A 15162-nucleotide genomic window follows, 5' to 3' on the forward strand; every position below is an offset into this window, starting at 1 on the left:
GGGTGGCTTCTTCCCAGCTGCTGCCACCTTCTCCCTCCCCGCTCCCCCCAGCGTTGCCAGACAGCGCCGGCCAGGTACCCGAAAATGAAGGTTTGTTCTGCCACCAATAGGCAGGCACAGCAACACCGAGGTTTCTGGACTGGTGTTTATGCTTCTTTAAACCAATGCAAACTTCAGCTTAAAAAGGACAACGCAGCCAGTTTAAAATGAAAAATAACCCCTCCAAATGTCAAGCTGAAGGGCTGGAAGTCCCCCGTCCTCAAAAGCGCTCCTCATGTCAGCTGCTGTCAGGAGCTGACTGGAGCAGTCAACAGCCTGGCAGTCCGAACTCTCCTATGCAATTAGCAAATATTTGAGAATTATTCTGCTATGTTTGACATTTTAAACTGACTCCCAATTTCTATAGCTATGCTAACAGCCCCTGGATTCCTCGTTAAACATCTAACAGTTTCAAATATCGCCGTATGCCCCCAGCATCAAATCAGCATCTCACCAAATTTATTCCTCCCTTTTTTTCCAGAAACTTTTCTGCTCCAAGCACTGAAGCACCAAGAAAGTAAGGAAAGGAAATAAAATATTTACATGTGTTCTTGAATCTGACAAAAACTGTATCAATCCAGAGGGGATTTGAAAAAGAAGTTTTCAACAGATTTTCCCTAAATCAGAAGCTATTATTTTACTGCTTCAGAAGCCCCTGTTGCAGGAAGCTAAGCAGCACTTTTAACATTTGCAATTGTTTCCTTCTATTACCACAAAGATCTATCCTTTTTGGGAAGCCTCGGTTCCAACCCCACAGCTGGGCTGTTTGGGTTTGGGACCATCGTTTGATCCCACCTAAGCACCCACCAACACTTGCTGCATGGACACGGAAGCTGCTGCAGCCCTGCTGCCTGCTCGCACACTCACAAAGGCCTTGCTGATGGACCCTACTGAAAGCCCGAGCAGCTGATGCCTCCAGCCATTCCTCCGGGAGGATTACACGCTGATTAACCTCACAGAAAACCTCAAAGCCAAGGCCTAATACTGAGGACATCCCCAGGGATTGTCTGAGAAGATAAAGATGCCCATACCAATAACCCAGGAAATCTTCACTGCAAATTATCCCAAGACTTTAACTGTTTTATGAGCAGGTCTTGTAAATGACTCAGAGGAGTTCATCTACAATTTAGCTAACAACAAGTTTTTTTCTGAAGTTTTGTATGCATCTAAACTCATAGCTACACTGTCAATAGATAGATTGCAAAAAAAAAATGCTTATTTTTTTCTTAAAACAGTTGTTTTATGTTGAAAGGAATTCCAGAATACCTGGCAAACACCGAGGAGCCCCACTCTCCTGGGCACGGCTATGCCTAGAGCAGATGAACTGGGTTGATTTCGTTGCACTCAGCTCCCATGTGGAAAGATTTATTTATTTATTTAGGTGGCATTTTTCTAGCTTGGGCCGGAGCGAGCCGCAGTGACTCACAGGGAGCACGGAAGAATATTTCCCAGGGATCGGCCCCGGGCAGGGGCTCACTGGCACGTGGGATGCCGGTGGAGCGCCCTGGGGCTCCCTCCCACACAAGGTGCCAGGAGCCCCACAGAGGGCAAGCTCCACAGTAAGGCTTCAGACCAGAGACATCACCACTGCCTTGGAATATTCACGGGGGCAATGAATTCAGGGAGCTGCTGCAGGTGCTGCCTCTCTGTGTGTGGGTACAGGACACAGCCTCCCTGTCTCAGCACCAGAGTATCGAAATCAACGTTCGTGTCAAAAAAAGGATGCCAAAAACACCTCATTCCCAATGGCCCCTCCTCGGGCACACTGAAGCAAGGACCAGAGCTAAGGGGCCCAGAACAGACTTGGGTCCCTACTAGCTCACAGCTGGAGGCAGCAGGCACTGAGATGCACCCGAGCAGTGTTTCCCCTGCAGAGTCCTCCTCATCAGCACGCAGGGAGCAGCGTGAGCACCCCTAGCACTCCTCAGGGCTTGTACTTCAAACTGCAGTGCCAGCCTTCAGTACGTGGGCTACAGACAAAAACCGAGCAGCCTTTTGCTGAAGAGATTAACTGAAGGTAGGTGGACTTGGCAGAGGGTGGGGGAAACAAACATCCAGGGTTTGCTGAAGTTTTCACTCCTCAGTGTTAACCCTGATGCTAATCCCTATACTTAATCTGAATATTCACAGATGATTTTTAAATACTTATCTGGAGATGGAGGCTTTTTGGCTTCCTGAAGTCATAGCTGAGGCCATGTAGGAGCCCAAGGCGTTGCAGGAGCAACAAGGGTCGGGCACCAGAAAGCCTCTGGCAGAGCCCTGGAAGGCAACCAGCACCCCAGGAGGTACCGCAGGGCACTGCCCTGCAGAAAGGAGCCTTTTAGAGAACAAAAACTCCAGGTGATGGCAGAGCATGTTCCTGCCATGATCGCTGCCACAGGGACTCGTCCCAGGGCAGCACGTCAGGGACGTGACACTGCTGCCCCCATGCAGAGCGTGCTCAGCATGCTTGTGGCAGCCCAGGGAGGATGGCAGAGACCAAAGCAGCAGACGGAGGGTGCAGTGCTCAGTGGGACCCCACAGCTCCCCCCGCTCGCAAGAGGAACCAGTCCGCTCCCTCCTGCCAGCAGGAAAGCCAGAGGCAAGCAACATTTCAGCAACAGCCCTCACCACTTGTCCAGCTCCTGCTGTCATGCAGGAGATTATTTCCATTTCCTTAGATGTGGGTAGAACAGGAGGCAACACAGAAGCACAAGCATCTATTTTGGCCCTGAGGCTTCAGCTCTGAATTTACGAGGTGTTTTAATGGTTTCTTGCTTCAGGGCTCTCGAGCTTGAGGTGCCAGCAATAGACCTAAATCCACCCGTGTTCTCAGCTGAGCTCAGGAGCAGGGGAAGCTAGCAGGTCAGAGCTGAGGTGGTAAGGAAATAGTGAACAGCAGCATCAAAATAAGATTTATTATTTAGAACTCAGTGTTGGAAGAGACAGACATGGCAGATAACAACGAAACAAAATGCCAGGCTCCAGCTATGAGAAGGGATGATACGGAAAGGCTTGCGGGCAACTAGAAATTCTTATTTCTGTGGTACCAAAAACTGAGCTAACAGAACATCGCAGTCTGACACTGCCTAAGGGGGGAGCCACCGAAGTTTTTGGGTGTTCAGCAGCAGGTTGGAAGAGTTTGGGGCCAAAACATAACAGCAAAAGCAGCACTCTCTCCTGCTCCTCAGGAACAGAGCTAAAAGCCACCTTTCTAAAGAAAAAACAGTTGAGTAGTCTTTTATAATAAATGATTACTCATGAGATTATTGCTACAAACAGGTCTGTACACCACCTCAACCCAGGAGACAGGTGAAGCCTATCATCAGCAAATCAAGAAAAAGAAATCTCCCACCACATAATTTTAGCTTGTTAAAGGCACTTTAAAATCTTTTAAAAATTGCTCCAATTACTGACTTGTCTGCAGAAGGATTTTAGGCTTACATTTAAAATTAGAAGCGACTTGAGAACTGTATTCAACTCTGGCAAGAAACTGTGGCTGGTCTAGAAGAAAAAGAAAGGTGGGGGGAGAAAGGAAGTGACAGTACAAAGTTACTCTCCAGTGAAGTCTCTAGGTTTCTTTACTTGATTTAACCAGATTTAAAATAGAGCATTCTCTTTACAGAAGAACAGCTCTGACTGTGAGAAATTCACTTGGACTTGGAATTTATCTTCTTTTAACTACAACCTGAATACATGTGCCTAGCTTATTTTTCGAAAATGACTTAAAATACAATTAACTGAGTAAAACAAAAAGTATTGGAAAGAATGCCTCCTCCTCCCTCTTCTCCAGAAGCTGCTCACAGGAACCTGGCTTACAACAGAAGGGAACAATTTGGAACAAAATCCTTTTCCCCCAAAATAATTTTCCTTTATTTTTGCATAACATTTTTGTATTTCCAACTATAAATAAAAAATGATTAGAAAGAAGTTACAAAATTGGTAGAATGGACCAGAACGGCACAGAATTTCTCACACACGACAAATCATTTCCCATCTTCCTCTTCCTCCTCCTTAGCTGCAGCGGGACCTGGCGCTTGGCACCGTAGCTGCGGGGGCCACGTGTCAGTCACTGGCGGTCGCATTTTCAGAATCTAAAAAACAAAACGGCCACGTGAGATCACAGACCGCAGCGTGCCAAAGGCACTTCCATGAGAGCCACTTCAGGCAACACACGAGAACAGAACCCAAAGGTCCTCACACTGAGAACACGGCAGCACAAACGCTCCTAAAGCACCTCACCGAGTTCTTCAGAGTGAGGTCCCCACTCAGACACGAGAGGCCACGCTGATGCCCAGGGCCCACAGCAGAAGAACCAGAAGGAAGCACAATGAGCACAAGGCTGAAGCAGCAGCAGCAGCAGCCGCCCCAGGAGCCGTTGCATGTCCCACGCTCGGTGGCACGCACCCCACCAGTGCACACCTGCTGCGTTGGGAACGTGTGCTGATGTCCTGCACTCCATGTCATGGCAACGTGCATGCTGGTTGTGGGATCTGCAGGCATGTATGCTTTGTATATGGCATACAGCTTACTAGATTATTCCAGAAAAGACACGGTGAGTCTTTCAGGGCAGAAGGGAATGCAAGATGCATCAGGGAGAAGCACATTATGCAAACAGACTTTGGCCTAGCTCCTAGGGGGGGGGGGGGGGAGGTGGAGGGGTCTTGTTTAAGGCTTTGCTATCATTAAATTCAGTCCCAGTTTTCTCCCTCCCATCTTTCTTGCTCTGCCTGTTCAGAGGAAGAATTGCTTTTAAAGGAAGTAAAATTATGTCTTGGTCATCATTCTTCCACAAGGTTCTGCTCAACAGCAGTTCTGCAAATCCACCTGAAGGCACCACTGTTCTCAACAGCTGCCCACTATTAATAACCAGTCCTGGCACAGAAGTACGTCAAGAAAAATGAAGTAAGACAAAATTAATGATCTCCAGGTAACAGGGAAAATCCTTAAGACTGCAATGGGACTTACTCCAGCCTACACAGCAGGTCAGCCATAAAGCCAAAACCAGCACGAGCTCTCCGGGTGCCTGGCTCTTGTTAGAAACCCTCACGTATACTTAGCCCACATCCCCAGGGACAACATCTCCAATTCTAATACTGAAGGCAGCCTGAACTTTTGACCAAAACTTGAAAGAGCAACATCAACAGCACTGAAGAGATCAGTGAATTTAGCTATACTAAATATTCTGCGCTGAGGAGAACCACAGAAAAATATGTGCCTTGCATCTTGTAGCTGCTGACTGGAGAAGGAAATGAGCACTAAGAAATATGTTAGGTATAGTTTTTTCTAATCTAATAAACAAAATCTGAATGCTGAAGAAGTTTCTACATTAGTTACAAAGTAACTGAAAGCAAACAAACAACAACACACAAGTAAATACTCTTTTGGGTTATTTTATGCCAATAAATAACATCCACTTGAGGACAGGGAGCCAGTTATTTCTTTTTAAATTCCCTAAGTTTTTAGGAGATGTCAGAGCTCCTGGATATCTCTGGAAAACCTCAGTAGACTCCAGACCCCCCAGCACAGCAGCTCAGGGGTCTCTGGCCACATCCATCACGTATCCCATAGCTCTGAGAGTGCAGCGGTGCCATGGGCGCACTCAGTGGGGCAGGCTGGGCCGGAGGCTTGGAGGAGCCTTAACAAGGAAAGGCAGAGTCTGGGGATCTGCTCCTTTCCAAGGGAAAAGAAAATAACAGGCAACTACAACAACATGCTAAATATATGCTGCAAATACATCCAGTGGCACCACATCAAAAGAAATTAATGTGAGTTTCCCTTCCTCAGACTTCAAAAAACCACGAGTTTGTCACAAGAATTCCAATGTTACAACAGATCCTTAATCAGACTAGGTCGTCTTCTATGCATAGCTTCTCCACACTTATCAAGGAAAATCTAAAGTTTAATGAGGCTGTGCATCTAAGAGTGAAGGCTTGAATTATGCAGCCTCTAGACTTCTCCTGGGGAAGTTATTTCAAGTGAGAAGTTTTATAGTCAAATATAGATCCAAGTACATACAGCAGCAGTCTTGATATTACACCGCAAGTATCACATGGGAGGAAAAAAAAGCAGAAAGGACCACATAATTCACAAAAGTTACTGCCTACTGCTACGAGCCTGACTTCTAGATGAATCAGTTACAAGTAATCTATTTACTGACACAGCCAACGTCAGCACCATGGTACATCCAAATCGCTCTGAGCAACAAATTCTTTCATAATGCAGAATTTGTAACCTGACAGCTCCTAAAATCCATTTCATTATGTTGCACTTCTGCAGCTTATCTGCATTAATAAAAGAACAAACACAGCCAGGGCTTGAACACCCCCTTCCTGCTGCATCCACAGGGACAGCTCTGCAGAGACTGTCGTGAAAACGCAAGTACTGCTCCAGTCACAAACCACTGGCACGCATAAGTCACAGCACAACTCACCTCTGCTTGATGGTTAGTTTCAGCAATATAGACTGGAAAATAATTGTATTTACCAGGTTCACTTGGGAGAAACAACATGAGGATCAGCACAACAGTCAGCCTGCACGAATGCTCAGCTGAAGCTCAGCTCAGATCTGCACTGGCATAAGCACAAGCCAACCAGAGCCCAACACCACAAAAAAAAACAAAAACACAACCAACCAACCAACCAAACAAACCAAAAGAAAAAACCTCATGCTGAAGGATTCAATAAATAATAAATAATCATCACAAGAAATTTCATGTGATCATATTTTTGCTGTTTTATAAATTCAATTAGCAAGATAGTCATCCACAGAATCCCTTAGGTTGGAAAAGACTGCCAAGATCATCAAGTCCAGTTATTAACCTAGCACTGCCAGGTTTACTACTAAACCACATCCCTGAGCACCACATCTACACATCTTTTGAATACACCAGGGATGGTGACTCAACCACTTCCCCGGGCAGCCTGTTCCGATGCCTCACAACTCTTTCAGTGAAGACATTTTTCCTGATATCCAGCCTAAACCTCCCCTATTTGCCTGCGGACTCTGCAGAGATTTTGCCCCTGTTCAGCAAACACATCACTCTCCAGCACAGCCATCCTTTTCCACAAACATCACCAGAAATCTGGGACTGGGAAGGACAGATGAGAAACCAGGAGAATGCGAGAAACCTCACTAAGGTATTAAGCACAGTCCCGAACTACTGCATTTGTAACTTCTGACCCCAAGCCAACACTTTCAAAAACGTTATGGAAACTCAGCTGGGGAGCCCTCAGCAGCAAACCAGAAAACGAGGCAGTTTTTTGTCATAGTAGCTAACTTCTGAGATACCCATCTTGCTCAAAAAGACTTGAAATCTTTGCCTATTTTGAGGCAGGAGGATGAAAGCCATGCAATGAGGTCAAGTAATTTCAGAATGGAGACTTCCGATTAAAACTCTCCAAAGCTGACTCCAAAGAACGTAGAAGGGCAGATGTTTTTCCCCACTTGAAAAATGCCTGTAAAAAACTTGTGCTAATTGAACAGTACTGACACAAACATGCTGAACGCTAAGCCTATGAGGCTTGCTTAGAAAAATTCTGAAAGTTCTCTGAATTGATAATATCGGGGCCACAAAAATGCTTTAATGGAAAAAGCAACTATTGAAAAAGTCAAGTTAAACTCTGACTTAAAGGTATTAGTGATTTCCTTCCACAAATATCAAATGGCAAAACCTCCAATTTGATTAAGTTCATCTCCAGAAATATTGGCATCTAACATTAGGCACCTATTCCTGAATACAAGTCTCTCCACAAGAGCACACAGACTGCTACACTTGGCTAGCTGACTGGCCATTCAAATCATCATCTTGTCTTTGATAACAGTCCATGTCAAATATCTCAGAAAAAAACCTGAAAGCTACATCAGACAGTGATGAAAGAGGAAAAAAGAAGCACTTTGCAGATAGATGTCAAGTAATAGCTAAATACATGTAATATTTACTCTTAAAGCTGTAGAATGAAGACCAGAGTTTACACATGGGAAAAAAAAAAAAACAAAAAAAACAAAAAACTAGTTTTTGCATCATTCCTTTGAACAGATGCAGTGCCAGGGGGGCTGAACTAGGACCTGTGGCAGAAGAGCCCTGAAGCATGTAGGTTCCCCCTGCCTGCTCCCAGCCCAGGGATGCTGTGGAAAAACAGGATGCGAGTCTGCAGCCAGATACTCCATCACAATGCACGACAGTTGAAAAGCCTAATTAAGGGCATATGGGCAAACTTAATTTGGCATCTCCTAACTACTGGGTGCGTGACTTGGCAGCTCGAAGTACTCCTTCAGTATTTTGTGCCCCCCTCCAGCACTGCAGCACTGACCCCTCGGGTGCCTCCTGCTGCAGGTCGGAGCTGAGTGGAAGTTAAGGTCTCGGCCCAAGTTGTCTCAGTCTGGCACAACAAGCAGGCTGCTGACGGCGGGCTCACGTGCTGCGGTGTGCCAGGCAGCCCTGCTGCCCAAGGAAGTACCCATACCTGCAGTACCTACACCCTTTCCTTTCCAAAAACTTCACGCAAAACACATGCATGTAGCTAAAAATAAAGTACTCGCTCACTGGTCCTATTTAAGTGGACTGTATTTAAGTGGACTTCCTCTAAATAGTTTTTTAAGAAACAAAAGCTGTTTCTTAAAGCATGAGGAAGACATCCAATGACAAACAGCAGTTTGAGGCAAGTTCCGCCCCCCCACTTTTCAAGGATGCAGGCAAAGTGCTATGGCCAGCACCTTTGCTCACATTTTACTCGAGAAGTTGTCCCCATTTGCTTAATTGCCACTGAGGGTCAAAGCGCCCTTCAGCATGATCAAGGATAATGCAATGTAACTGGAACTTAATGGTTGGAAGAACCGAAGCCAAGATGGCTATCAGAAAATTAAAATCACAAATACTGAAATGAAAGCATCAACCTCTGGTCCCAACACTAGCAAGAGATGCCCTAGTTAAGAATGCAGAGACTAAAAGTTTGAAAGCTTCGTTTTAGAAGAGCAAACCAACATGTCTGTCTCCAAATCAGAACCGGCACCGGGAGGCCCTGCTTGCTCACATAGGCCGCACACTGGGTGCACACCGCATCACCGGCTCTGCACAGGTGCTCGGCGCATGCAACGCAGCCGTCTGCCTGGGAGAGGAGAGGGGAGAAGAGGAGAAGGTAGGGGAGGGATGCTCCTAGTGAACTGCAGTGCAGGCCTGGCGCTTGGAAACGTGTGCAGCACGCACAGCAAAGCCGTGTGGGTTGGATGCGCAGGAACACAGAAGCAGAAGTACCAAACCCCTGCCTGCACATCCCTTCCTAATTTCTGCTGCAGCCCACACCAACAACAGCGACTGCCAGGAGCATGCATGTGGCAGACTTGTAGCAGGGCCAAGTTTCGTATCTGCCCTCTCTCACTTTTAAATTATGCCAAAATCAAGTTAACGAGGCTTCCCTAGTACTTTTCAGTGTAGGATGTACCCAGTCCAAACACCTCATTCACCACCTACCAAGCTCTAGCATCCTCATTTGTACTGTCTGAAGATACCAGCAGCTTAAAATAGCCCATTTACTGTTCTGGTCTGGCCTGCTCTGCAGCAGCAGAACATCAGAAATACTGCAGCAGCAGGGAGGTCTCAAGCAACGCAGCCTGCAAGGCAGCACTACGCCACTTCTGGTGCACACTTTCATGTCTACAGCTGCAGGAGGTGGGACATGGCAGCTCTGGACACAGGCTGAGGAACAGCGAAGGCATCGCATCTGCTCCTTACGCACAAGACAAAGGATAGAAGTCTGGAAAACAAATGCAGAATTACCCGGAAGAGCTGAGAATTAACACGCTTCTACGCTTCAGAAAAACACTGGGGTTTTCACACAGTTTTCAAGCACAAAATGTTTATTTTTCTTCTTTTTAATCTATACAATTTCTTGGGGCTTTTAGTGCCACTGACTTTGTCAGTATACAAGGGGTGGACTATACAACAGGCAATAGCGACATAAACTGTAAGATTCAGTGCAAGCTGAAGGAAAACTGGTGTGAGAACATATTTTCCATGTTTGCTCATGAAGCATACAGACATGAATCTAAAAAACCCAAACAAATTAAAAGATACATGTTACAGAGAACAGAAATCTCTTACTACAGTAAGTATTTTGCCCAGGCAGAAGACTCTGCATAATTGTCTATAAAATTCAATTCTAACTGAATTGATGGAATAATATATTCAAAGGGTACAAACAAAATAATTTAGACAGATATAATGCTCAAAGTACAATAGAACTATACAATTCACAGCTTGGCAGCACAAGACATCTCTGCCCGTCAGCAGACAGTATAGAATGTCATTGCAGTAGAGATACAGAGCAACGCGCCTCCAAATTTGACTGCATGTTTCTTTACCTGTGCCTGTAATGATGGCCCTTAGTGCTTTCTGTTAAAATGAAACTTACCATTAGCAAATCAGTTTTTGTGGTTATCTTGTGCCTTTAGACTGAGAGGTGCAGATGTAGGCTCTATGCACAGTAAAATGGGCAAAAAGCAACTTGCAAACAGGAGAGAGGTGTCCATGCCACCTACAGTGCAAACTTAATTAAAATTAAAAAAAAAATTCAAACAAAAGTTGGTGAGACTCCAAAACTGAAGCATTCATTGGTCATATATGAAAAAAGAAAAATAATAGCTTCACATTTTTATTCCACTTCAATGTGAACACGGTTAGCACTTCAATGACAAACCCCCATTCTTAGCCTTGGCTGCTGAACTGAAGGCAGAGTGCACGCAGGTGCTGTACTTACACGGCTCTTACAGGGACCTGGGGACGTGCTCCTGTGATTGAGGTTTCAGTTAGAATTTTCACTTAGGAAACATGCATGGCTTTGTAATTTAACTAAATTATAGAAGCCCAGCAAGGGAAAGAAAACATAGTCCGATTCGGTGCTGATCTGGAAGAAAACAGTATTTGCCTGCCTGTAACGAAGTAAATTGCTGTCTACAGCAACTTCACCAGAGACTGTGTAAGGGAATGAATTGCACTGCCCGAAGGAAGCTATTACCTGTTCTTATATACAACTGACTGGGATCATCCTGTAAATGCTCCTACTTTAAAATGTGCATTTCACTACTCGTCGTACAAACACAAATTTCGATCAGTATCTCAAACAAATCTCACCTCACGATTTTTTTTGAAAGCCTCAGTAATGAAAATTCAACCTATGAATTAAAAGTGAAGCATTTACAGCAGAATGAAACTGATGAAGAACTTCAACTGTAAACCTTCAATATCATTGCAAACAAAAAGAACTTTAACTCACAAGCAAATTGTAAATAAAATACACCTTTCAAATATTTGTATATCTCTTTCCAGCTGGAACTGAAAAGCTTATATTCAAGGCACTGTACTCCTGCAGGGTTAGTACAATTTGCTAGTCATCAATTCAAGTACATCAACTTTAAGGATTGCAAGTGTAAAACATCTGAACACAACATAATAAAGTGTCTTTAGCAATGAAATATATGCAAATATTGCCATAACAACAACCGATCTTTTGTGAAAACCCTTCACAGTGATTGCTTGATGCGGTGTATGGCTGTGTATGCTAGCAGGCCTGGCCTGGGGCCAGCGGCAGACCCACACCTCTTCCAACACGTATGGCAGCTACAGATCAAACACTCCACGTTACAACGTCGAAATCGTCGTTACCTATCGACAGGCAACAGAGCTATGTCGTTCTCATGTGCGGGCCTGGCGGGTCGGCCGCGGGCTGCTGCAGTGGCACGGGGTACATCTGCAAGCAAGTTTTGCCGAGAGCCGAGAAGCGAGCAAGGCTCTGCCCTCCTACCAGCCCCGGCCGCGCCGCCGCCCCCGACCACTGCACTCCGTAAAGCGGCGTAGGGAACACTCCTCCGTATTGACAAAGAGGCATCACATAGGGCGTTACTGGGCCAGAAAGGGTAGTACCTGGCATAGGCACTGGCAGGGATGGTGAAACTCCGGGAGTTAGTGCAGCTGACATGGGGCAAGACACTGGAACAATGCACCTTTTCCCCAATCCTGTTCTTACTGAATTAACCTACAAAAAGAAAAATAAAAAAGCATGGCTATTAAGCTTCTATTTTCCTAACTGCAGGACGCAGCGCTGTCATGCATGGGGAGGACGGCTCGTTTCTGGCCTGCCGGCAGCAGCAAGTAGCTCCCACGCCTGTGCTGCTCCCTGCAGCAGCATGATCCAGCCCCGGCCCGAGGGGCCTCTTGCTGTCCGCACACATTGGTGGTGGTTATTTTTTACTTTTGTTTATCGAAAATTAACAGCAAAGGTTGATATAGGGAGGAGGGGAAGGGTGTACTATTGAAGGAGCCAGGAGATATCACTGAACAAGTGAGAATGTAATGCCACAAAACCCATGAACCTGTGAACCACAATCCATAGTAGCCCCATTATCCCTCCTTACTACTGGATATCATGCACAGAAGTAAATGAAGTAGCCAAATGCACAATATTAAGCCAAATTTCATATGGAACTTCTTATATCCCTTCCCAACGCAAGTTTTCAAAAAATCCAGCAAGTATTTCTGTAGAAAGGTATTTGTGCGCGCTGAACTAAGGGGGGCAGGAATGGAAAGAGATTTTCCATGGAGGTTAAATATCCATGCAATATCCAGCGCTGGTGGTGGTTGCGGTCAGGTCAGGTAAATGAGCAAGGACCCAGCACGAACTGATCATGCCCCAGGGGCTGCTGGACTCAGTCCCACTATTTTGCTAAGATTCTACTAGCATTCACTTCAAATATTCTGCTTTTGCATGCTAGGCTCAAGGAAAGAGATTTCCTCCTAAACATGGGGATGGCAGAGCTTCCCGAATTATATGCTTTGTAATGCACAATGCCACAGAAACAATAATTATACAAAATGCTGTCCAGTCTCTCTCTGGATGGGATTTACAATGTTTCCTCACATTTTAAATTCCACATAATTTACAACTCCCTGCCATAGTTCCCACAAAGCCAGTACCTATTCATGACATAAACAATACTCTTTCCATTTGGGAGTATCCCATTAATACCAAAATATTTCACGTTAAACTAATAAAATTGGCATGACGGTTAAATTTCAGAAGAGACATGAATATATGTGTAAGACTGTGTGGAATGCTTACTCTAAGTTTCTGATTCTAGTCTCATCTCAATTAAAAATCAAAATGGCAACGATACTCTGATTTACTGATATGGGGAATAAACTTGTGATCTAGAGCAAATTTTAGAAAAACACAAAAAATCCAATATCCTTCATTGCTTCACTGTCTCCAGTTCTATCTGAAATTTGAATCTGATGGTGAGCAAACTAAGAGAAAATGCTACTTTGGTATAATGAATGTTAAATCACTAATGTATAAAAATCCACCAAAACCAACAGCAGGATCCAAAGAACAATAAACAGAGGAACTAGGTACATATACATTTATAAGATGTGATGACATCTTTAAGCTATTATTATAACCATGTTTTAACATCCTCAAAGTGATGGCTTCCACCAAACTAGACAGCTTTGAGTGGTTCACAAAGGATGGCTGTAAAGGTACCTAACCAAAATACGCAATTTCTTATAGAACCCATAGATTTATAAAATAGCACTGAAAATGTAAGGTGGCATTTTAAATCCTTTACAGGACATTTTAGGTCCTGCTTAAATATTATAACCGGGAAAAGCTTTTTCTCAGATCTTTTCAAATGCTGAGAAATCTACTGCTACCCAATTCTTTATCCTTTCTTTCTCAGCTACATTCCTCAGTGAAGCAGTAGCTATATTTAAGACTATGTGCAGCCACGAATGAAGTGTCATCACGCTGCAAACCCAAACATTACGCATACACATTAAAATCTGTTCGTGTCGTGACAAATGCATATTCACCATTTAAGGTTGCTTCCTCTACCTTCGTGTGCTTTAGACAAGCAAATCACACCGTGAGAGGCAACACGACACGTAGCTCCTGCGTTTTCCCCTGTGCAGAAGCCCCTTGGTCAAAACCATTTTTAAACCATGATCTTTGGACCATCAGTACTGATGGAGGCTGAAACAAGCCTTCCTCCAGCATGCCAATACTGACTGGAACATCAAGATCAGCACGCACTGGTATGGTCCTCAACACACACAAGGAGCTATGTCCCCTAGCCTTAGGAAAGCCATGGAGACTGCAGTCACCTTGCTGACAAAATTCAAAGCTCCCCACTTGCTTGGGTGTCCTCTCCTGGTAGCTATCATCCTGTCATTTTGCAAGATTGCTCAAGTGCAAGTTCTGGTATCAGCAGCTGATTCCAAAATGTGCATCAGTTACTATGCACTACAACACACTACGTCCTAGTGACAACAAGGCCTCAGCTTCCACAGCATCTTCTGGGCTTTGGTGCTCTCCCTGCAGCTTGAGGCTGGGTGCAAATCAGTTACTTCACACTGAAGCTATCTTGGGAATTGAAAGCAAGAGGTACAATATCAGAATCCTGCACCAGTTCAAGCAGCCCATGTTTAGAGGTCACTGAAAACAGATTGTTCTAACAATAGCCTGCACTCATGCTTTTTTTTTTTTTTTTTTTTAATCCTAATTTTCCTGCAGCAAGGTGAAGTAAAAGGGATGTTTTTCCTTTCTAATTCAACTTTAGATGATGAAAAACTAACAATACAGAATGAGATTATAGGATTTAGCTAACTATGGATGCCATTACTTCATTTGTAATATTACAATATTAATTTACTTCTGTTCGTTCTGCTGCCTGTCTAGAGCTTTATAAAATCAGCTGACCTCGCCATAAGCAGGCTGAAGTGACAGACTGTCTCAAACTTGATGGATTTGCACAAGTAGTGCAAAATTTACACCAGTCATCACCACATAAAGTAAGTATGTCTGCTAGTGACATTTAATAGGGATTTAAAATTTATTATTTTTTTTTGGAAGGGAGAAGGGGTTGATATCCTAAAACGTATTCTATGTTGAACAGGAAGGGAGGTTTTGTTCTCTCTCTTTCCTTCTGCATCTGAATTAGCCCTTGCTACAGAAGCAATATACTTAATGAACATACATCACCACACAAAGAGCACTTAACCACTTCACTATCTAAGGGGAAAGCCTTGAAAGGGGACCCACACAGACACAGGCACCTAGGACTGCATCTCTGCCCACTGCCTTCCACCTGCTC

General features: G+C 44.5%; 1 protein-coding gene across 12 annotated transcripts in view; it reads right to left on the bottom strand.

The window, feature by feature from the left end:
* Window positions 1-2916: 2916 nt before the first annotated feature.
* Window positions 2917-15162, bottom strand: part of WNK2 (WNK lysine deficient protein kinase 2) — a 117478-nt gene continuing 105232 nt past the window's right edge. For 8 of the 12 annotated variants that reach the window (XM_084531381.1, XM_084531383.1, XM_084531384.1 and 5 more), the window contains one exon: window positions 9856-12047. In XM_084531381.1, the coding sequence (XP_084387507.1) occupies window positions 11697-12047 (351 nt within the window). In that variant the 3' untranslated portion in view covers window positions 9856-11696. Of the gene's footprint in view, window positions 4113-9855; window positions 12048-15162 lie in introns of those variants that run through there. The other 4 variants (XM_084531391.1, XM_084531389.1, XM_084531382.1 and 1 more) reach the window with 2 other exon arrangements.

This window comes from Aythya ferina (genome assembly GCF_964211825.1).
Source record: "Aythya ferina genome assembly, chromosome: 10".
NCBI classification, from domain to species: domain Eukaryota; kingdom Metazoa; phylum Chordata; class Aves; order Anseriformes; family Anatidae; genus Aythya; species Aythya ferina.